This window comes from Salvelinus alpinus, chromosome 18 (genome assembly GCF_045679555.1).
Source record: "Salvelinus alpinus chromosome 18, SLU_Salpinus.1, whole genome shotgun sequence".
In the NCBI taxonomy this organism is placed as follows: Eukaryota; Metazoa; Chordata; class Actinopteri; order Salmoniformes; family Salmonidae; genus Salvelinus; species Salvelinus alpinus.
In genome coordinates, this window is record NC_092103.1 from 29216724 (window position 1) to 29241152 (window position 24429).

Below are 24429 nucleotides of genomic sequence, written 5' to 3' on the forward strand. Positions count from 1 at the left end.
TGGGTTATTTTCCACTTTGGGATCCCTAATGCATGCTGGGAAAGTAGTTGACCTTTGGCCTTTATTGACAATACCAGGAAGTACAGCTTGTAACACCATTCCCAGTTCATCCATCACAGCCAATAGCATTACTGCTTCTTATAAAACAGCCATTCCTACTGTAGTCTAGCCAGCCTACTGTATCCCATGCTAAGGTTTCCTGGACAAGCAGACACATTTCACACAGAATCAGTCAATGGACGCAGAGAGAACATACAAGTGTTTTTGTGTGTGTTTCTCTCTCTGCATCACCTTTCTCTGATTTTTAATCAACTGTTTACTCAGACCAGGTCCAGTTACATCACTGCCCAACTAGTTAGCCACACACACACACACCAGGGCTCTCCAAGATATGAAAGCCATTTCCCTCTGTCAGAATTTTAGTTAAAAGGGCAGTAGACACAAATGCTGAGTAGCCTAGTATTTATTGTCTTATGAGAATGTTGCCAAAACACAAATAAACAGGCTGTCTATTTCCAAAATATGCTGTGTTTAGATCAGTCAAGCCAGTAGCCAACTTTTTTTAAATTTGTGACAGACCTACAGGTCTACAGTGTAGGCTAAATGGTTGTGAGTTCCTGCAAGTGAGAGGAAGAGGCGAGTGAGAAGGTGGAGAAGGGGAGGAAAGCAGAGAAGGGGGAGGTCTCCTTCAGAATCTCTCAGCACACGGTGAGAAGTGGTTGGGGGAGGTCAGAGATCTGGAATTCGCCGCTCGGAAATACATTCAATGACCTAACGTTATAACGTTGCCAGACAATTCGCCTCGCAAATAGATCTATGCGGCGTTGACAAAAATATATATATATACTTTCAGAAAAATATTTGGTTGCAGTATTCTGCAAATGTTTTTCCCGACAGTTGCAAGACAATACAGAACATGATCGGGGTTTCCCCATGTTTTCTCCAAGAATAGGAACGTATTGAGTAAAGTAAAATGCCTTGAGATTTGCTGCTGTTAGAAATATCTTTACTGAAACCGGTCGAAAACTTTACCAAGTAGGCTACATTTGTGCTGAACGTGTTTTTATACCTCTTGTCCCGGAAGATAGAGAGAGACCGCTCCATTGCTAGTCCGAAATCAATGGCCATTAACGTTACTCGAAGCTTCACCGCGCCACTGCATTTGAACTCTGGAAAAACACCGCATTGTTTACGAGAGTTGTGACTTTAAGGTTGAAAATAAATCGATCGAATCGGACATTTAATGACTTTCTTTTAGACGTCTAACCTACCTTCTCGAGGGGAGCTGCACAAGGATCAGAAATTCAGGTGAGACACTACATTCAATGCGACCAATAGCCTAGATGTCCACACAGTCACGGATACAATGTTGCAGCTTGCTTTGGCCTACGTGATCTGTGAACATTTGAGAAAATAATTATACTTTTAAATAAAGTAGGTATATACCGATCTGGCCATTCATGATCATATTGGAATTATCCTACATAGGCTATAGGAATGTTATGCAATTTAGGGGCCCCTGCCAGGGTTAGCCCTAACAAAGTAAAAAAGAAAATCATCCCGATTTAGATGCGTTGTAAAATTAATGAGCCTTCGTAAACTATAACTATGCTTCACAAATTATTTGTAACCATGTCATACATGCTAACCTTTATAATGCCTTATTATGAAGGCTTCGTTAATCATGTATAAGATATACACAAAGATGACCACGTAATTACAAACCACAGTCCAGCTAGTAAGATTTGACCCATGTCTCTCTGACTGAGGAACACACCGTAAAGCAGTCAGTCGACTCACATGCCACCGCAATGGGCAGACTGGGCACACCGACTGCGGTGGGTGTACATGTATCAGTTTAATCTGTTTACGGTAAATGACGCTTGTGCGTGTGACATTCCAACTCTGATGAGATCCGGCTGTTCATTCAGCAGCACGCGCCATATCTGCTGTTCGTTGACTCATCACAGCGCTACCGCTTGACCGGTGAGTCACGCGCAGAACCAACTGTTTATTTTTTTTTATTTTAGCTTTATTTAACTAGGCAGGTCAGTTAAGAACAAATTCTTATTTTCAATGACGGCCTAGGAACAGTGGGTTAACTGCCTTGTTCAGGGGCAGAACGACACTTTTTTTTACCTTGTCAGCTGGGGATTCGATCTTGCAACCTTTTGGGGTACTAGTCCGAAACTAACCACTAGGCTACCAAACTGTCACCGGCTCCTTAACCTTTCTAGAACCTCAACCCCGGATCCGGGATCACCCCCCACCCCCCACACACTGATTAGCATAGATAGCATAGCTTCAGAAGTAGATAGTAGCATCTAAATATCATTAAATCACAAGTCCAAGACACCAGATGAAAGATACAGATCTTGTGAATAAAGCCACCATTTCAGATTTTTAAAATGTTTTACAGGGAAGACAAAATATGTAAATCTATTAGCTAAACACGTTAGCAAAATACACCACTATTCTAACTCCATCAGTTTCTTACTCCTTCAGGTGCTATCACCAATTCGGCTCAACTAAGATATTGATATCCACTAACCAAGAAAAAACCTCTTCAGATGACAGTCTGATAACATATTCATGGTATAGGATAGTTTTTGTTAGAAAAAAGTGCATATTTCAGGTAGAAATCACAGTTTACAATTGCACCGACCATCGCAAATCGACTAGAATTACTAGATAGAGCAACGTGTATGACCAATTTACTCATCATAAAACATTTCATAAGAATAGACAAAGCATAGCATTGGAAAGACCCAGATCTTGTGATTCCAGACAATATTTCAGATTTTCTAAGCGTTTTACAGCGAAAACACAATAAATCGATAAGTTAGCATACTACATGTGAAAACGTTACCAGAGCATCGATTCCAGCCAAAGAGCGCTATAACGTAATCACCGCCAAAAGATATTAATTTTTTCACTAACCTTCTCAGAATTCTTCCGATGACACTCCTGTAACATCATTTTACAACATACATATACAGTTTGTTCGAAAAGGTGCATATTTAGCCATACAAAACCGTGGTTACACAATAAAAATACTAGGAAATCAAGCCTCAATATGTCTGACGTCATCTATCAGAGTGATCTAGTTTAATTAAAAGCTAATCATATACTTGACTAAAAAATACAGGGTTGACAGGAATCGAAAGACAAATTAGTTCTTAATGCAACCGCTGATTTACATTTTTAAAATTATCCTTACTTTTCAATACAGGGTTGGCCAAGTGAAGCTATACCAAACAAAATGGCGATGTATGCGTTTAAAATATTTCGACAGAAACACGGTTTATCATATTAAATATTGCTTACTTTGAGCTGATCTTCCATCATATTCTTGGGCAATGTATCCTTTCTATGTTATAAACGTCTTTTGGTCGATAGATGTCCTCTGTCCTTCGAAATGTCCACTAACAACGACCGAGACCGCGAAACGTTCCCAAAGCTAGAAAGTGCACGACAAATAAATTCCTCAGAATCGCACTAAACGGATATAAATTGCTATAAAACGGTTAAAATTAACTACATTCTGATGTTTTTAACAACTATAACGACTGAAAACATGACCGGAGAAATATAGCTGGTTAGAAAACGATTTGGAACGAGACAGGTCCGATGGCCTTCACGCTTGAGGCGCACGTTGAGAAAGGGCGGTCTCTGTACATTTTGGTCATTTATAATGGCTGTGAACGTCCCATCGATTTCATTGAAAACGTGATGACGTACAGACACCCAGAGGAAGACGTAGGCAGTGTCGGTTTCTTCATAGCATTCACTGTGGCCTTATAAACAGACCCCAGATCAGAGGTAAAAATTTCTGAAATCTGAACCCTGTCATGAAAAGTGCTGTAAAAATTGTTCTGTACCACTCAGAGACAAAATTTCAACTCCTATAGAAACTATAGACTGTTTTCTATCCAATAATAACAATAATATGCATATTGTACGATCAAGAATTTAGCACGAGGCAGTTTAATTTGGAGACCCAAATATGCTAATGCGGAACAGCACCCCCTATAGTTGCAAGAAGTTTTAATAGAATGTGAATATAAGTAGTACTGTTGCCACATGATCCGTGGGCCATGCATGACATTGAACGAGTTATTGGGCTGGTTTCCTGGACCGAGATTAAACCTGGTGCTCAACTAAAAAAAACACTTTCAATCGAGATTCTCCTTTGAGTATGTTTTTTTATCTGTCCAGAAAGGGCTCATTATGATCAGAAGACCATTTTGGATGTTTATGTCAGCACCTACACACAATGATGATAATAATGGTGTGGTGTGAGAGTTCAGTTTCAAGTGTATTTGTGTAATGAATACATTGGAAATCCAAATCTTACTCGCCAGGGTAACAGTGAGAGAGAGATACTGAATGTGAGTGTGAGAACTGACTCACTCTGCCATTTGGGAATGGAGGGATTATGTGATGGCTGCTAATCTGTATCAGATACCACATTCTGGGAGGAGAAACAGATGAGTAGAGAGAGATAATAGAACAGATAGACTGAGAGAGGGATAAAGAGATGAGTGGGGAGGTAGATAGAGGTGTATGGTAAAGCTGTTATCCAGGCCTATAGAAGACTCCAGGGTCACTGACCTGGAGTGTGAGTGAGTTAGGAGGATTAAAGTCTTACAGCAGACTTGTGTGCTTTCTGTTCTACTCTCAACCTGTCCTCTGTCTCCAGTCATTCAGCCTCTGTAAGTAACAGTACTACAGCTGGGTTGTATAGTTGCACAATCAATGCCTTCATGGATGCTTAATGGTAGCATATCTCAGCCATGGCTCCCCTTGGCACACAGGTACACACCATGAGCTGTTTTCCAGTTTACAGGAAAATGGTGTGTTACTATGAGAGCGTTACTATGACGAGTGGACCAGGCCAGGGCTGAGGCAGAATGTGGTGTGTAGGTAAAGGCTTTTGGAATGGAACATCTGGAGAGGTCACATCTGCCAGAAAGAGAGGGAGGGGGAAATAAAAAGATAATCTTAGGAGAACTAGAAGTTGTCTGATTGAAGGGATTAGGGGGGGGGAGGGGTAATTTTAAGAGAACTAGAAGTTGTCTGATTGAAGGGATTAGAGGGGGGGTGTATGGGGGGGGGATAATTTTAGGAGAACTAGAAGTTGTCTGAAGGGTTTGGAGGGGGGGTAATCCTAGGAGAACTAGAAGTTGTCTGATTGAAGGGTTTGGAGGGGGGGGGTAATTTTAGGAGAAGTGGAAATTGTCTGATTGAAGGGATTAGGGGGGGTAATCTTAGGAGAACTAGAAGTCGTCTGATTGAAGGGAATAGAGGGGGGGTGTGTGGGGGGGGGTAATTTTAGGAGAACTAGAAGTTGTCTGATTGAAGGGTTTGGAGGGGGGGGGTAATTTTAGGAGAAGTGGAAATTGTCTGATTGAAGGGATTGGGGGGGGGGGGGGGGTAATTTTATGAGAACTTGAAGTTGCTGATTGAAGGGTAGGGGGGGGGGGGGGTATGGGGAGGAAGGCATGGGAGAAAGATGGAGTAGGGAGATGTTTCCGGTATGTTGAAGCCCTCTCCTCGATAGAGAGCTGGTGTGATGCTCTATTCCTGGCCTAGCGACTATATGCCACCCTGTGTGTGTGTGTAGTTACTGTCTCTCAGACCATCAGTTTTTTATCATATCAACCCCCCTGGGTCATTCTAACAGCCTCCTCTAAGCTATACACAGAACCAGCAAGCTGACCCGGTGGCTTCTAGTTTAAACCAGCAGCATCTGCAGAATAACAGCACAGAAAATAACTAGCACTGGACTTGAAGCTATTTTGGAAGGTTTTACTTGCAAGGATCATCATTTGTAGGGGTTTTCTACCCTGCTCTGGTTCAAAGCAACTCTCTTTGTATAAGACCGTCTGTTAAATTGCTGAAATGGATGTCAAAGTTACTGTTATCTGCGGTTTCCTCTCTCTGAAGAAGCCACACAGCAAGGCTAGGGCAGGGAGAAAGTGGTCTTATTTCTATTCTAATTGTGTCTGTGGTGATTATGTGGTGATTTGATAACTACCACAGTGAGGAACTGGGTGTGTTAGCTAGCTGTTAGCTTCTATGGCAGGGGTGTCCAAGTCTCCTTCTGAAGAGCTATGGCAGAGGTATGCTGGTGTGATGCTCTATTCCTGGCCTAGCGACTATATGCCACCCTGTGTGTGTGTGTAGTTACTGTCTCTCAGACCATCAGTTTTTTATCATATCAACCCCCCTGGGTCATTCTAACAGCCTCCTCTAAGCTATACACAGAACCAGCAAGCTGACCCGGTGGCTTCTAGTTTAAACCAGCAGCATCTGCAGAATAACAGCACAGAAAATAACTAGCACTGGACTTGAAGCTATTTTGGAAGGTTTTACTTGCAAGGATCATCATTTGTAGGGGTTTTCTACCCTGCTCTGGTTCAAAGCAACTCTCTTTGTATAAGACCGTCTGTTAAATTGCTGAAATGGATGTCAAAGTTACTGTTATCTGCGGTTTCCTCTCTCTGAAGAAGCCACACAGCAAGGCTAGGGCAGGGAGAAAGTGGTCTTATTTCTATTCTAATTGTGTCTGTGGTGATTATGTGGTGATTTGATAACTACCACAGTGAGGAACTGGGTGTGTTAGCTAGCTGTTAGCTTCTATGGCAGGGGTGTCCAAGTCTCCTTCTGAAGAGCTATGGCAGAGGTATGCTGGTTTTGCTCCTACCCTGCTCTAACACACGTGATTCAGCCAATTGGGGCCTGGTGAGCAGCTGATGAGTAGAATTGGGGGGGGGGGGGGGGTAGAGCTGGAGCAAAAAGCCTGCATACTCGATGTCTCTCTCTTACTCTCCCTCATTCTCTCTCGCCTATGTAATAAGAAGACTGTGTCTGCCTAGCTGTCTGTGCTGGGCTCTGCTGTCAGCCAGCCAGCAGTACGATGGAGACTCTCCACCATAAAACTCATAAATCTGCAAACAAACTCATCAATTTAAGAGACTCTTTAACAATAGTGTGGGGTTGAGTTACGGGCGGTGTCCATGAGGGTAAATTCTCTGTGTGTGTGTGGTGTAAATCAAGGGCATTAATGACATCTTCATAAACCTGCCACTCTACTCTTTACTGTTACACATCTCCCACTCTGGGTCATCACCCTGACACACACACGCACACGCACACTGGCTGCCAGTTCTGAAGGACAGAGTAACCCTCAGTAATGCCCACACCACCCCTAGCTGCCAGCTACAGTAGTGTCCAAGTTTCAGTAATGTTAATGTACCGTCAAGCTGTTCAACATGTTTCTGACTCTACAACAGTATATAATGAGAAGGGATATTATGTATTATAGAATATATTTACAGCTCTCCTGGGTGTTAGTCTCTCTACGTCAGTGTTTGTTTGTGGTCTGGAGCGGTCTCATAACACCTAAACACCAGATCCATCTTCTCAATGAGACTTTCACACTGTGGCACTGGCAGGCGGACGAAGGGGCATTATGGTGTTTGGGCTGGGGTTAAGGCGTCCGCAATCTCCGCATGCTTCCCATCAAACAGTTCGGAAAAGTTTGTGCATATATTAATCATGACGTTTTTGTTCGTTTTGGTCTTCGGTAAGGTTTTTTCGGCTGATCTTGTAGTCAAACATTTTTCTCGAGACAAGCCGAAGTCGGTAGCCGAAGTCTACACCCCTTTGTCGGTGATTGGTCAACAGTAGGGATTCTTCAATTAAGTGTTTGTCATTCAACCAGAGACTAATCATTTTCATGCACATTTTTTAATTGAGAAATACTGCACCAAACATCTTAGTTAGATGTAAAATTGCGCAACTAAGATCTCCTCTGCAAAAAACTTCTAAATGAATGACAGAATTATTGAGTTATGTTAGATGAAGTCTGACTATTTTGAGGGAGTGTATACTGGCTACGGCATCTCAAGATGGACAAACAGTACTATTGCTGCCTAATGACTTTTAAGGGAGTATGCGAGCACACTCATTCAGCACTCGGCTAGGCGCCAGCCAAACCGAAGCATACTGACGCCTTTAGGCGGAGGCATAACAAAACTGTGATAAAACACAGCTTTGTTTTGGAACGTTTGATGGGCATTAATGTGTGACAGGTGAGCTTATTGGACAAGCGTCTAAAGATGTTATAGTGTGAGGAGTGTTGGAAGCGGAGTTCTCATCTGAGATCTGTGAAAAGAGACACCAGAGCATGTGTCACAGCCTCTACCAATGTCCTCCTGCGAGCATGGGCAGTTAGAGCCTGACCCATATGTTTTTCGGGTCCGATTCCGATTTTTGGGGGGACAAACTTACCGATACTGATATACATTTTCTACACTAAGTTCTCATAAATTGCCATCCAAAAGAGCAATTGTCCAATAATTGTGCTTCAAATGTTGATTTCATACATCGTGACAATAAGGACAAGTATTCATATAAGCATGAGATCCCCTTTTTTCATCCTATTTATTAATATTGGTTATCGGCTGATAGTATTGGTGAACTGATATATCGGACGGGCTCTAGACAGGGTAGCAGTGTCACATCCTTTTCTTGCCATTTATTTTCATAAAATGCCTTGTCTTGTCTTTAACAGATTCATGGATGTCCCTCTCTTTTTTCCTCTTACAGTTCCCCACCTGAAGAGTTGATGGTTGTAGGCTGATACATTTAAGCGCCCTCTACAGCCAGCCCTGTACCAGTAGCCCCTGCCATTCCAGTACTGTACCAGTTAACCTATACCAGTGCCAGTATGTTGTTGTCCCGCTGGTCTCTGCTGCTCCTCTGGTCACTGCTGGTTCTACTGATTTACTCTCCCCTGACCCAGTCCAGACCAGCTGCTGCCCATGTCAGCGACACAGGTAGGAAACATGTGCCACATAAAGATCTTAAATTCTTTTTCTATCTTGCTTGTGCTTTCTTGGTTGTAGTTGACAGGCAGGGCTACGTCTCATTAGCCTTCTGTGTGTGTGTGTGTGTGTGTGTGTGTGTGTGTGTGTGTGTGTGTGTGTGTGTGTGTGTTTGTGTATACTCGCTTGTGAACCTTCTTTTCCTCTGTTATTTAATCTCTTTTAATCCCTCAGGTTGAGGGTTCTAGGTTCAGGCTGAGGGTTCTAGGTTCAGGCTGAGGGTTCTGGGTTCAGGCTGAGGGTTCTAGGTTCGGGCTGATGGTTCTGGGTTCAGGCTAAGGGTTCTGGGTTCAGGCTAAGGGTTCTAGGTTCAAGCTGAGGGTTCTAGGTTCAGGCTGAGGGTTCTGGGTTCAGGTTGCTACCATGGTGGTTCAATCCCACTGACTCTGTTCTGCTATCTGGAACTGTTCCGTTAGTAGTGGGTCTCTATTCTGAGCTAGAGAAAACAGAACATACACTTACATTTATGGATGTGTGTTTGGGGTGGGGGATTCTATATTGAGCTAGAAAGAAGCTCTTCAAGGTTTGTCCATTTAGTTTAAAGCTGAGGATGTTTACAGTGATTTTTCATGGTGCAATGGTTTACATATCCTGTCCACACACACACACACACACACACACACACACACACACACACACACACACACACACACACACACACACAGCTGGTTGGAGGTGGAACAGAAATGCTGTTTTTGGTAGGAAAGGATGAATGCCGTCTGAAAGGAGATGGTTTTATTTGTATTGGCGCGTACTGTAATCACAACCATCCTGACCAACCCTAACACCCTGTGTTGTGTGCGTGTGCTTGTACGCGCATGCGTGTGTACATCTGTTTGTGTATGTGTGTGCCTGCACGTTTGTGTGTGTTTCACTTCCAGCCATCTGGTATCCAGCTGAGAGTGTGTGTGTGATACTGTTGTTTTGGAACCCATAAATTCTTGTTTTTCTCTCTTAGTCAAAAACACCAAAATGTAACTTTTGTGCCGCAAACTCTTTTTCCATAAACAAAGCCTGCTCCCAATTTCCCATATCCTTCTCTCCTCGTTGCTTCGTTCAAATAAAGGTTTAGGTTTTTGGACTTCAACCAACTCCCCCTGCTTTCTCTCTTTTAGTGGATTCCTTTCTTTTTTTCAGCAATTTTTTTGCTTTCTTTGTCTTTATCCCCTCTCTATCTCGCTCTCTCTCTCCGTCTATTTTTGACAACCTCTCATTGAGAATGTTCCCCCTGCTATGAGCAGGCAGTATTCAAGACCTCCCATAATGCAGTCTCTGTAGACCTCTCCCTGTAGATTACAGACATAATGTAGTGAGGTTGGGAGCTTGAATTCGGGGATGGTCTGTGTCAGTCTGTGGTGATGCTGATTATGGACCTAATATCTGTAGATTAGAGGAGAAATGATGACTGCTTTTCTGGTGTAGGTCTTGCTGAGAGGTTGGGAGGTACGGAATCTGTAGCAGAACATGTCCTGAGTTACTAATATATTAGTAATATATTGTATAGTAATCAGTAATCCTGATGAGAGGTGAAAAGGGATGAGTGGTAGTAAATGTCCCTGCTTATAGTAATCACTGATCTGATGTGGCCGGATCTGTGAATGCTGTGGAATGGAACCTGAGCCAACTGTCTAATGGTAGAAGGAAGTAGGCTTTTTCTCATTCAACGTATTCAAACAGGACCCATTAAAGATCTGAAACCTGCTGATTTGCCCTCCTCTCTCCCAACTCACCCTCACATCCCTCCTCACCCTTTGTTCACAACCATTTGTCAGGATGAAGGTGGTGATTATTAGTGTGTTTGTTTATCTCTGAGCTGAGGGTTAGGGAGCAACAGGGGAACTGTGTGTGTGTGTGTGTGTGTGTGTGTGTGTGTGTGTGTGTGTGTGTGTGTGTGTGTGTGTGTGTGTGTGTGTGTGTGTGTGTGTGTGTGTGTGTGTGTGTGTGTGTGTGTGTGTGTGTGTGTGGCAGCTTAAAGGGGTAAAAATGTGAAAGGTTAATCTTTAAGCCGTTTCCCTTTTCACTCAGCAGGAGCATCCCAGACCCCCACAGAGTAACCCTGCCTCAGCCCTCCCTGTTTAAACACACACACACTGGTTTCTATTTTTGGTTTACGTTTTCTTCTCTCTCCATAGCTGACATGCTGGCATCTTCTGAGGACGAAGATGATGATGATGAGTCTTCTTCAGAGGAAAATAAACTATCCAACAATCAGAAGCTCCAATGTAAGCTCCTTCTTCTGACCTCTTTCCCCTGCTACTTTCCTTTCTCTCCCCTTTGCTTCCTCTAGCTTTATTGGTCTGAAAAAGTAGTTACTAGCCAAACCAACTGAAGAAAGATTGATATTGAATCAAAAATGTGAAATATAAATACCTCTCCCTCTCTCTAGTGATGGCTCCTCAGTGGGCGACTCCAGACAAGATGGAGAAGAGGCTCCATGCCGTTCCTGCCAGTAAGACTGTTAAATTTCGTTGCCAGGCGACTGGTAATCCCACACCAACTTTGCGGTGGTACAGGAATGGGAAAGAGTTCAGGAAAGACCAGCGCATTGGAGGCTTCAAGGTATGTGTTTTTGTACAGCCCTCTGCTTCATACTGGGTTGTGTATCATCTGTCAAAGCCCCAGTGCAGCCAAAAACGGGATTTTCCTGTGTTTTATACACTGAGTGTACAAAACATTATGGACACCTCCTCTTTCCATGAAAGAGTCCATGGAAAGCTATGATTGCTTATTGATGTCACTTTTTAAATCCACTTCAATCAATGTAGATGCAACCCAATATTAGGAAGGTGTTCTTAATGTGTTGTATGTAACAGTACAACTTTAGTCCGTCCCCTCGCCACGACCCGGGCGTGAACCAGGGACCCTCTGCACACATCAACAACAGTCACCCATGAAGTGTCGTTACCCAGCGCTCCACAAAAGCCGCGGCCCTTGCAGAGCAAGGGGAACCACTACTTCTAGGTCTCAGAGCAAGTGACGTCACCGATTGAAAGGCTATTAGCGCGCACCACCGCTAACTAGCTAGCCATTTCACATCCGTTACATGTACACTCAGTGTATATACAGTTGAAGTCGGAAGTTTACAGACACCTAAGCCAAATACATTTATACTCAGTTTTTCACAATTCCTGACATTTAATCCCAGTAGAAAATTCCCTGTCTTAGGTCAGTTAGGATCACCACTTTATTTTAAGAATGTACAATGTCAGAATAATAGTTGAGAGAAAGATTTTATTTCAGCTTTTATTTCTTTCATCAGAAGTTTACATACACTCAATTAGTAATTGGTAGCATTGCCTTTAAATTGTTTAACTTGGGTTAAATGTTTCGGGTAGCCTTCCACAAGCTTCCCACAATAAGTTGGGTGAATTTTGGCCCATTCCTCCTGACAGAGCTGGTGTAACTGAGTCAGGTTTGTAGGCCTCCTTGCTCGCACACACTTTTTCAGTTCTGCCCACAAATTTTCTATGGGATTGAGGTCAGGGCTTTGCGATGGCCACTCCAATACCTTGACTTTGTTGTCCTTAAGCCATTTTGCCACAACTTTGGAAGTATGCTTGGGGTCATTGTCCATTTGGAAGACCCATTTGTGACCAAGCTTTAACTTCTTGACTGATGTCTTGAGATGTTGCTTCAATACAGCCACATTATTGTCCATCCTCAAGATGCCATCTATTTTGTGAAGTGCACCAGTCCCTCCTGCAGCAAACACCCCCACGACATGATGCTGCCACCCCCGTGCTTCACGGTTGGGATGGTGTTCTTCGGCTTGCAAGCATCCCCCTTTTTCCTCCTAACATGATGATGGTCATTATGGCCAAACAGTTTTATTTTTGTTTCATCAGACCAGAGGACATTTCTCCAAAAAGTACGATCTTTGTCCCCATGTGCAGTTGCAAACCATAGTCTGGCTTTTTTATGGCGGTTTTGGAGCAGTGGCTTCTTCCTTGCTGAGCAGCCTTTCAGGTTATGTCGATATAGGACTCATTTTACTGTGGATATAGATACTTTTGTACCTGTTTCCTCCAGCATCTTCACAAGGTCCTTTGCTGTTGTTCTGGGATTGATTTGCACATTTCGCACCAAAGTACGATTGCGTGATCCCATGGTGTTTATACTTGCATACTATTGTTTGTACAGATGAACGTGGTACCTTCAGGCGTTTGGAAATTGCTCCCAAGGATGAACCAATTTTTTTTCTGCGGTCTTGGCTGATTTCTTTTGATTTTCCCATGATGTCAAGCAAAGAGGCACTGAGTTTGAAGGTAGGCCTTGAAATCCATCCACAGCTACACCTCCAATTGACTCAAATGATGTCACTTAGCCTATCAGAAGCTTCTGAAGCTATGACATAATTTTCTGGAATTTTCCAAGCTGTTTAAAGGTACAGTGAATTTAGTGTATGTAAACTTCTGACCCACTGGAATTGTGATACAGTGAATTATAAGTGAAATAATCTGTCTGTAAACAATTGTTAGAAAAATTACTTGTGTCATGCACAAAGTAATGTCCTACCCGACTTGCCAAAACTATAGTTTGTTAACAAGAAATTTGTGGAGTGGTTGAAAAACTAGTTTTAATGACGCCATCCTAAGTGTATGTAAACTTCTGACCTCAACTGTATTTCTACACTATGAGGTTGGAATAATATGGTGAAATTGTGAAAATTATTTGAATGCCCTTTTAGTGTAAGAACTGTGTGAAAAGACCGCCTGAAATTTCAGCCTGTTTTGGTGGGATGGAGTTTTGGCCTGCCTGGTGACATCACCAGGTGAGTGATAAATTAGTTAGTTCCAAACCTCTCTGCCAATAACAGCTCGTTTTCAGTTTTCCCTCCCTACTCAAACCAATCCTAGACATTCTTAGCAAAATTCTTGCTTCAGAAATTGCTCTTGCTATAAAAAAAAACAATCACAGTAAGGTGCGTTACACAATTTTTTAAATTTGATATTGAGATAAAAATGGGTGCTTTGAGCCTGTAAGTTAGAGAGTAAATAGCATATCTTAAAAAACAAATATTACAGTACCAAGGAATACTGTGTAAAAAGATAACAGCAGGGGTCCAAGCACTGAACCTTGGAGAACACAAATGTTATTTCTACTTTGCCAAAATTAAATGACTAACACAACACAAAATGTGTATTTTTCATGGCTATTCTCACATTTCACTCCTTTGCCTCTTTCTCTCACGCTTTTCCTCTCTCGCTGTCTCCCTCTTTCAGCTCCGGGACCACACGTGGACCATAATAATGGAGTCAGTGGTTCCGTCTGATAAAGGCAACTACACCTGTCTGGTGGAGAACAAGCACGGCAGCCTCACACACACCTACCAGCTGGACGTAGTGGGTCAGTATGTGTGCATATATACAGTACCAGTCAAAAGTTTGGACACACCTAGTCATTCCCGGGTTTTTCTTTTTTTTGACTATTTTCTACATTGCAGAATAATAGTGAAGACATCAAAACGTTGAAATAATACACATGGAATCATGTAGTAACCATAAAAGTGTTAAACCGATCAAAATATATTTTAGTTTCTTCAAAGTAGCCACTTGATAACAGCTTTGCACACTCTTGGCATTCTCTCAACCAGCTTCATGAAGTAGTCACCTGGAATCCATTTCAATTAACAGGTGTGCCTTGTTAAAAGGAAATTTGTGAAATGTCTTTCCTTCTTAATGCATTTGAGCCAATCAGTTGTGTTGTGACAAGGTAGGGGTGGTATACAGAAGATAGCCCTGTTTGGTAAAGACCAAGTCCATATTATGGCAAGAACAGCTCAAATAAGCAAAGAGAAACGACAGTCCATCATTATTTTAGGACATGAAGGTCAGTCAATGCAGAAAATTTCAAGAAGTTTCCTCAAGTGCAGTCGCAAAAAACATAAATCGCTATCATGAAACTGGCTCTCATGAGGACCGCCACAGGAAAGGATGATCCAAAGTTACCTCTGCTGCAGAGGATAAGTTCATTAGAGATAACTGCACCTTAGATTGCAGCCCAAATAAATGCTTCACAGAGTTCAAGTAACAGACACATCTCAACATCAACTGTTCAGAGGAGACTGCATGAATCAGGCCATGGTCAAATTGCTGCAAAGAAACCACTGCTAAAGGACACCAATAATAATAAGAGACTTGCTTGGGCCAAGAAACACGAGCAATGGACGTTAGACCGGTGGAAATCTGTCTTTTGGTCTGATGAGTCCAAATTAGAGATTTTTGGTTCCAACCGCTGTGTCTTTGTGAGACGCAGAGTAGGTGATCTCCGCATGTGTAGTTCCCACCGTGAAGCATGGAGGAGGAGGTGTGATGGTATGGGGGTGCTTTGCTGGTTAAACTGTCTGTGATTTCTTTAGAATTCAAGGCACACTTAACCAGCATGGCTACCACAGCATTCTGCAGCGATACGCCATCCTATCTGGTTTGCGCTTAGTGGGACTATCATTTGTTTTTCAACAGGAAAATGACCCAACACACCTCCAGGCTGTGTAAGGGCTATTTGACCAAGAAGGAGAGTGATGGAGTGCTGCATCAGATGACCTGGCCTTCACAATCACCCGACCTCAACCCAATTGAAATGGTTTGGGATGAGTTAGACCGCAGAGTGAAGGAAAAGCAGCCAACAAGTGCTCAGCATATGTGGGAACTCCTTCAAGACTGTTGGAAAAGCATTCCAGGTGAAGCTGGTTGAGAGAATGCAAAGAGTGTGCAAAGCTGTCATCAAGGCAAAGGGTGGTTACTTTGAAGAAACTAAAATCTAAAATACATTTTGATTTGTTTAACACTTTTTTGCTTACTACATGATTCCATATGTGTTATTTCATAGTTTTGATGTCTTCACAATTATTCTACAATGTAGAAAATAGTAAAAAATTAAGAAAAACCTTGGAATGAGTAGGTGTATCCAAACTTTTGACTGGTACTGTATATATATTGTGTGTGTTTACTTTTGATATGTGTACCTTGAGTGGTGGGAGTGTGTATGTTTGTGTTTTTGTATCACTCACATTGCATTGATGTTTTCTGTGTATTCTAGAACGTTCCCCTCACAGGCCCATCCTCCAGGCAGGCCTGCCAGCTAATCGTACGGCCATGGTTGGTAGCGACGTGGAGTTTGTCTGTCGAGTGTTCAGCGACCCTCAGCCCCACATCCAGTGGCTCAAACGCATCACCATTAATGGCAGCAGAGTGGGACCAGATGGACTGCCTTACGTACGCGTACTGAAGGTACACACACACACAGACACACACATACAGTGGGGAGAACAAGTATTTGATACACTGCCGATTTTGCAGGTTTTCCTACTTACAAAGCATGTAGAGGTCTGTCATTTCTATCATAGGTACACTTCAACTGTGAGAGACGGAATCTAAAACAAAAATCCAGAAAATCACATTGTATGATTTTTAAGTAATTAATTAGCATTTTATTGCATGACATAAGTATTTGATCACCTACCAACCAGTAAGAATTCCGGCTCTCACAGACCTGTTAGTTTTTCTTTAAGAAGCCCTCCCGTTCTCCACTCATTACCTGTATTAACTGCACCTGTTTGAACTCGTTACCTCTATAAAAGACACCAGTCCACACACTCAATCAAACAGACTCCAACCTCTCCACAATGGCCAAGACCAGAGAGCTGTGTAAGGACATCAGGGATAAAATTGTAGACCTGCACAAGGCTGGGATGGGCTACAGGACAATAGGCAAGCAGCTTGGTGAGAAGGCAACAACTGTTGGCGCAATTATTAGAAAATGGAAGAAGTTCAAGATGACGGTCAATCACCCTCGGTCTGGGGCTCCATGCAAGATCTCACCTCGTGGGGCATCAATGATCATGAGGAAGGTGAGGGGTCAGCCCAGAACTACACGGCAGGACCTGGTCAATGACCTGAAGAGAGCTGTCTCAAAGAAAACCATTAGTAACACACTACGCCATCATGGATTAAAATCCTGCAGCGCACGCAAGGTCCCCCTGCTCAAGCCAGCGCATGTCCAGGCCCGTCTGAAGTTTGCCAATGACCATCTGGATGATCCAGAGGAATGGGAGAAAGTCATGTGGTCTGATGAGACAAAAATAGAGCTTTTTGGTCTAAACTCCACTCGCCGTGTTTGGAGGAAGAAGAAGGATGAGTACAACCCCAAGAACACCATCCCAACCGTGAAGCATGGAGGTGGAAACATCATTCTTTGGGGATGCTTTTCTGCAAAGGGGACAGAACGACTGCACCGTATTGAGGGGAGGGTGGATGGGGCCATGTATCGCGAGATCTTGGCCAACAACCTCCTTCCCTCAGTAAGAGCATTGAAGATGTGTCGTGGCTGGGTCTTCCAGCATGACAATGACCCGAAACACACAGCCAGGGCAACTAAGGAGTGGCTCCGTAAGAAGCATCTCAAGGTCCTGGAGTGGCCTAGCCAGTCTCCAGACCTGAATCCAATAGAAAATCTTTGGAGGGAGCTGAAAGTCCGTATTGCCCAGCGACAGCCCCGAAACCTGAAGGATCTGGAGAAGGTCTGTATGGAGGAGTGGCCCTGCTGCAGTGTGTGCAAACCTGGTCAAGAACTACAGGAAATGTATGATCTCTGTAATTGCAAACAAAGGTTTCTGTACCAAATATTAAGTTCTGCTTTTCTGATGTATCAAATACTTATGTCATGCAATAAAATGCTAATTAATTACTTAAAAATCATACAATGTGATTTTCTGGATTTTTAGATTCCGTCTCTCACAGTTGAAGTGTACCTATGATAAAAATTACAGACCTCTACATGCTTTGTAAGTAGGAAAACCTGCAAAATCGGCAGTGTATCCAATACTTGTTCTCCCCACTGTATATGTACACGTTCTGAAGGTTAACGCACACTGTATTGACGAGGGCTATGTCACAAAATCTCTCTTTCTCTCTCAGACTGCAGGGTTCAACACCACAGACAGGGAGATGGAGGTGTTTACTCTGAGGAATGTGTCTGTGGAGGATGAAGGAGAGTACACCTGTCTGGCAGGAAACTCTATAGGACTCTCTCACCACTCTGCCTGGCTCAGTGTGATCAAAGGTACACACACATATATAAATGTTATTATTCTGAACTTTATTCACCTTGTGTACAAACCTTTGCAGCCCAATGTGCTTTATATATTTAGACTTAAAATGGAAGAGGAGAAAAAAACATGTAAAAAATGTTCTGAATTCATCCCACTTCACTCCCTCTCCTCCAGACCTGCCCCCCTCCCCTGTACCATCTCAGACCTACCTGGAGATCTTCATCTACTGCGTCGGTTTCTTCATCATCATGTTCATGGTCGCCGTAGCGACCGCCTGCCGACTACGCTGCTCCCCGAAGAAGAGCGACTTCAGCAGCCAGCTGGCCGTTCACAAACTGACCAAGAGCATTCCCCTACACAGACAGGTAACACACACACACATACTAGTGATCCATGATCGTGTGATGCGTAACCTTTGCCTGACACTCTTTTTCCTGAGCTAATCCATAGGCTTTAGTTCAGCGGGCTAACTCATATTACAGTATATCCTCTCTCACTACCTCCCCTTCTCAAGGTGTCAGTAGACTCCTCCTCCTCTCTACAGTCGGGGGTGTGTCTGGTCAGGCCATACTGCCTTTCCAGTGGAGACACGCCCACCCTGGTCGGCGTGTCAGTGTATGAGCTGCCCGCAGACCCACTCTGGGAGCTGTCACGAGACAGGTACTAGAGGGCTTATATCCCTGCATAGTGAATACCCAATCTATAATATCGGCATACATAACCCTACATATTGCATACATAATCTGCACACGGTACTCATAACTTAACCAAGGAGATTCATAACCTCCATGCACAGGACATTCATAGCCGTGTGTGTCTGTGTTCTAGGCTGTCTCTGGGGAAGCCACTGGGTGAAGGTTGTTTTGGTCAGGTTGTGCTAGCAGAGGCTGCAGGTCTGGACAGAGAAAAACCCTCTCGTCTCACCAAGGTTGCCGTCAAGATGCTCAAAGGTACATAAAACTACTTCCTGAAATATATTCCTAATATTTAAGGAGATAATTCAAAATAAACTGAAAAACTGTTTGTATTGGTTGATATTGATTTGATGTGACATCCTGTTTCCTGTGTAGCGGACGCCACAGAGAAGGACCTGAGTGATCTGATCGCTGAAATGGAGATGATGAAGATGATCGGGAAACACAAAAACATCATCAACCTGCTGGGAGCCTGCACACAGGATGGTAATACTGGTGCTGTGTGTGTTTGTGTGTGTGTGTGTGTGCGTGTGTGCGTGCGTGTGAGCGAAATAGCATTTTATTTGCACAGATGAGTACAATGGTCACAGTACCAAGGGCTGAAAATAACATCAGGGGTCCAAGCGCTGAACCTTGGGGAACACCACATTGTTTATTATAACCCTTCCCTGTCTCTCCAGGCCCTCTCTATGTGGTTGTAGAGTATGCATCTCAGGGCAACCTGAGGGAGTACCTGCGTTGTCGGAGGCCTGTGGATCTGGAGTACTGGTCTGGGCCAACCCAGGCCCCCCTGGACAGCGTAGAGGTCAGGGAGCTAGTGTCTGCTGCCTACCAGGTGGCCAGGGGCATGACATACCTCGCCTTACAGAAGGTCAGAGAAGAGACCAGTGTTATTGTCTGTCTTTTTGTCTGTCTGTCTCTCTCTCGCTCTACTTTTCATCTTTCGGTGTTTCATTCTCTTCGTCTGAATCTATTATTTTCTCTTACTCTACCTCTCCCTTTACTGGACATTAGTGTAAATCAGTCAACCAATAAATGAATCAATCATGTTTTTTTCTGTAGTGTATCCACAGAGACCTAGCAGCCAGGAACGTGTTGGTGACAGAGGACAATGTGATGAAGATAGCAGACTTTGGTTTGGCCAGAGACATCCACCACATAGACTACTACAAGAAGACCACCAATGTAAGTAACATGATGACAGTGGAGCGAGTAGACAACTGAAATTCAGACAGACAGACATATAGATGTTTTAACCCAGGGCTGGCAAACTCAGTCCACGGAGGCAATGAGTTTTTCAATTAAAACCTAGACAAAAGCATTAGACAACCAGGTGAGGGGAGTTTCTTACTAATTAGTCAGCTTAATTAATCAATCAAGTACAAGGGTGGAGCGAAAACCTGCAGACATTTAGCACTCTGTGAAATGAGTTTAACACGTGGTTTAACCCCTTGTTTTCCTCCCAGGGTCGTCTGCCAGTGAAGTGGATGGCTCCAGAGGCTCTGTTCGACCGCATCTACACACACCAGAGTGACGTGTAAGTCACACTCCTAACTCCTAATATACATTCTGTGGTGTTGTGCTATCCATCCTGTTGTTATGTGTCTGTAGGTTTACTTTCAAGCCCAGCAATAACTGTCCCTGAGAAAGTGATGTTGATTGTATTGAATTCTGTTTTAGGTGGTCGTTTGGGGTGTTGCTGTGGGAGATCTTTACTCTAGGAGGGTCTCCCTACCCAGGGGTCCCTGTAGAGGAGCTGTTCAAACTGCTGAAGGAGGGACATCGTATGGACAGGCCAGCCGCCTGCACAGAGGAGCTGTGAGTACACACACACACACACAAAAAAACACAAGTATACTGTAAGAATGTCCTCGCAAGTAGAGTAATACAAACACACGCTCTGTTGTAACACTGTGGTGTGTGTTCTCAGGTATATCATGATGAGAGACTGCTGGCACGCTGTTCCATCTCGCAGACCAACCTTCCAACAGCTGGTAGAGGATCTGGACCGCACACTCTCACTTATGACCAACCAGGTAAACAAACACATTCACACGCGCACACACACAAACACAGTGTCATTTTCGTATCATTTGAATTGTTCCCCTGAACGTGTCATCCCTCCCCCTCTCAACTTTCTCTAGGAGTATTTGAATCTGTCCATCCCTGTGGTCCAGTATTCTCCATTGGGTCCAGACACCAGCAGCTCCTCTGACTCTGTCTTCTCCAGGGAGACGACTCACGAAGCAGAGTACTCTCCCCTGAGCCCATCCTGGACCTCCACCCTGCTCTACACCCAGCACACCCCCTCTAGGACCCCCTCTCGTACCTCCACCCTGGCCTACGCACACCACAAACCTTCCCGAACCCCGTCTTGAACCTCCATCCTAGCCTACGATCACCACAGCATCTACCCTGACGTACACCCGCGGACACAGCCAACGCTGATCTAAAAACACTGCCCCGCCCGTACACCTTAACCTATAAACCTCCCTCTTTATCCACAGATAAAGACAATGGAAAAGACAGACACATGGAGGGTTATAACAGAGTCATAAGACATGAAATAGAGTTTGCACAAATATGGACTCTTCTCTCCTCCTCCCCAGGACTATACTGAACTATTAAAGGGATAGTTCACCCAAATGACACATTGGGAAATGGGGATACCTAGGCAGTTGTCCAACTGAATTTATTCAACTGAAATGTGTCTTCTGCATTTAACCCAACCCCTCTGAATCAGAGAGGTGCGGGGGATGACTTAATTGACATCCACGGTGCCCGGGGAACAGTGGATTAACTGCCTTGCTCAGGGGCAGAACAACAGATTTTTACCTTGTCAGCTCGGGGATTCAATCCAGCAACCTTCCGGTTACTGGCCCAACGCTCTAACCACTAGGCTACCTGGCGGTTTTCTTAAACCGTAAGCAAGGTATGAGACAATGTATGAGAGCAATCCATGCTTTGGTTTATTTTCCCTGGCACTATTTTCACATGCTAACATTTTAGTATTTGTGACACATATCCCATTCAAGTCATGGGACTGATATTAGCATTTGTCACCCATGGACAAAACATCTAAGTGACTTTGTTGAGGTTCACCATCAATTTAAAATACTTTTGGATAATTTGGACATAATGTGCAAAAAATTATAATATCGGTTCCATGACTTGAATTGGATCTGTGCCACAAATGCTAAAACAGTGCAAGGGAAACTAAACCAATGCATGGATGAGCTGTCATACATTGTCCATAGACTGCTTACAGGATCATCGACTGCTTACAGGGCAAGGAAACCAATGTGTATTTTTTATTTGTGTGAACTATCCCTTTAATGTAGGGATACTCTCCCGGGAGCAAGAGGAGGAGAAGAAGGCTGCTATACATTTTTGATCTTCATCGCCATATTATGAAACAAGCTGCTGCCTTGCTGAGCAAACCATACAGGATATAAAAAGGAAATTGATACCAAGGGAAAATAATGTTGTTATTTTGTAAATACAGTATATTACGAATTGTTAATATGAATACATATTTCCAGTATTTTTATTTTATACATGGTAGCTTGTTTTTATCCCTGTCATTGAAATGACATCTAAGAGAGGTGTGGATATGATGCTATGTGTTAGAATCAGAGGAAAGAAGTGGCTATGATGCTATGTGTTTTAATACGCTAATATCATAGCAGCAGTGTTAGTCAGTCAAGGTTTGCCTTCAGTATCACTCTCTTGTTTGGACTCTATGGACACTACAGTGTTATGTTGAGGTTAATGATAAGGTAAATGATAATGCCATGGTTTTAAAACAGTGGCAAATTCACTTATCTCCAATGGAAGTCTACCTGCCTTTACAGAGAATGCCTTTATTAAAGGTATTGTAATAAAGAAAATGGCATTACAAAACTTCAATGGAGTGTTTTTGAATGAGAAAGAAAAGAGGGAGAGAGAAGAGAGCACATGCTGAACTGATCAGCCAGCCCACCAGGACTTCAGGGCTGAATGAAGGAGAGGTGAAAGACTGTGTGATGGGAGAGAAACAGAGCGAGGATAGGTTCAGCTGTTGACTGCAGAGGAAGCATTCACTCCACCAGATGTGTATTTGTGTCTGTATGTGTCCGTATGATTAATGGTGGGAAGAGAGGATTGGTCAGTACGGTCGCTCTATCAATCACAGCAGCAGAGAGCAGCTTCCTGCCTGGCACACACACACACATACACATGGCTTAGGTCCAGAGTCTGGAGAGCATGTCTGTCCCTTGGAGAGGAAACATGTTAAACTTCTGGCTGCATTCTCTCTAGTGAGATTTTAGATGGTTCTGTGTCCTGTATTCTATTCCACAGCTCATGACTATGTGTTATAACAAAACCACTTCATACAGATCTTATCCTTATTATTACAGTTTCAGATCATAGAAACTCTCAAGATCCCTCCCATTCGCTGTCTTGATTTTTTGATATACCTGCTTTCCCTGAAAGGGTTTATCTTCCATGAATTCTCCCTGAGAGACTGTAAATCTAGGCTTGTGTAAATGTGTTTTCTCAAGGCTCCTCGTATTCCTGTTAGCCCAGCCATCTGCCCTATTGCCCAGCTGATGACCACTATAACACACACACACACACACACACACACACACTGAAAAGGCAATAAATGCCCCCCCCCCAAGGTGTTAAAGCAAACACCCCAGCCCTCTCCCCTCCCCATTGACTGCTATCCTGGCTGTATTTGGACTATTGGGGTTAATGCGGTGTGAGAGGCCATTACTGGGTGTGAGGAGACAATGGGGCTGCCGTTTCCACCAAAGACAGATGGTTCAGAGGGGTATCAGAGTCACTGGCATCCAGTGTGGTGCATTTATCAACACCTGTAGGAGCTATTTGGGGAGCAGCCTGGACAAGCACAGGGATATCAACCACTCGTAAAACTGCTGAAGATCTATTCACAGTGTGGCTATCATCTGTGTCAACATCTATTAGTGTTAGGGGCCTGTGTGTATTTGTGTGTGTGTCGTGCGTGTGTGAGAGAGACAGACCGACACAGAAAAAAAGAGTTACGGTTGTACTCAGGTCAGCAGCATGTAGCCTACCTCATACCAGTGGTTCCTAGACTGTTTTACACTGTGACCCATCTAAAGCCTTCCAAAATTCCCTGCTGTGACCACAATATCAATCCTGAAGGAATGGATCTGCTGTGATCCAAACCACCACAATAACAATCCTGAAGGAATGGATCTGCTGTGATCCAAACCACCACAATAACAATCCTGAAGGAATGGATCTGCTGTGATCCAAACCACCACAATAACGATCCAGAAGGAATGGATCTGCTGTGATCCAAACCACCACAATAACGATCCAGAAGGAATGGATCTGCTGTGATCCAAACCACCACAATAACGATCCAGAAGGAATGGATCTGCTGTGATCCAAACCACCACAATAACGATCCTGAAGGAATGGATCTGCTGTGATCCAAACCACCACAATAACAATCCTGAAGGAATGGATCTGCTGTGATCCAAACCACCACAATAACAATCCTGAAGGAATGGATCTGCTGTGATCCAAACCACCACAATAACGATCCAGAAGGAATGGATCTGCTGTGATCCAAACCACCACAATAACGATCCAGAAGGAATGGATCTGCTGTGATCCAAACCACCACAATAACGATCCAGAAGGAATGGATCTGCTGTGATCCAAACTACCACAATAACGATCCAGAAGGAATGGATCTGCTGTGATCCAAACCACCACAATAACGATCCAGAAGGAATGGATCTGCTGTGAT

The 24429-nt window shown here is 43.6% G+C and overlaps 1 protein-coding gene across 1 annotated transcript; it reads left to right on the forward strand.

Annotated features, from left to right (window-relative positions):
- Nucleotides 1-715: 715 nt before the first annotated feature.
- LOC139544132 (fibroblast growth factor receptor 1-A-like) lies at nucleotides 716-22547 on the forward strand. Its single transcript, XM_071350916.1, has 17 exons — nucleotides 716-1308; nucleotides 8617-8846; nucleotides 11027-11116; nucleotides 11281-11453; nucleotides 14117-14240; nucleotides 15933-16123; nucleotides 17810-17954; nucleotides 18118-18308; nucleotides 18458-18603; nucleotides 18772-18893; nucleotides 19014-19124; nucleotides 19319-19509; nucleotides 19701-19823; nucleotides 20105-20175; nucleotides 20319-20456; nucleotides 20569-20674; nucleotides 20783-22547. Exons 2-17 carry the CDS (start codon nucleotides 8738-8740, stop codon nucleotides 21014-21016), a joined length of 2265 nt encoding a protein of 754 aa, XP_071207017.1. The 5' UTR covers nucleotides 716-1308; nucleotides 8617-8737; the 3' UTR covers nucleotides 21017-22547.
- Nucleotides 22548-24429: the final 1882 nt, after the last annotated feature.

Coding starts and splice junctions, on each gene's coding strand:
- LOC139544132 (XM_071350916.1), top strand. CDS start 8,738: ATGTTGTTGTCCCGCTGGTCTCTGCTGCTCCTCTGGTCACTGCTGGTT. Junction 14,241..15,932: donor CTACCAGCTGGACGTAGTGG/GTCAGTATGTGT, acceptor TGTGTATTCTAG/AACGTTCCCCTCACAGGCCC. Junction 18,309..18,457: donor GCATTCCCCTACACAGACAG/GTAACACACACA, acceptor CCCCTTCTCAAG/GTGTCAGTAGACTCCTCCTC.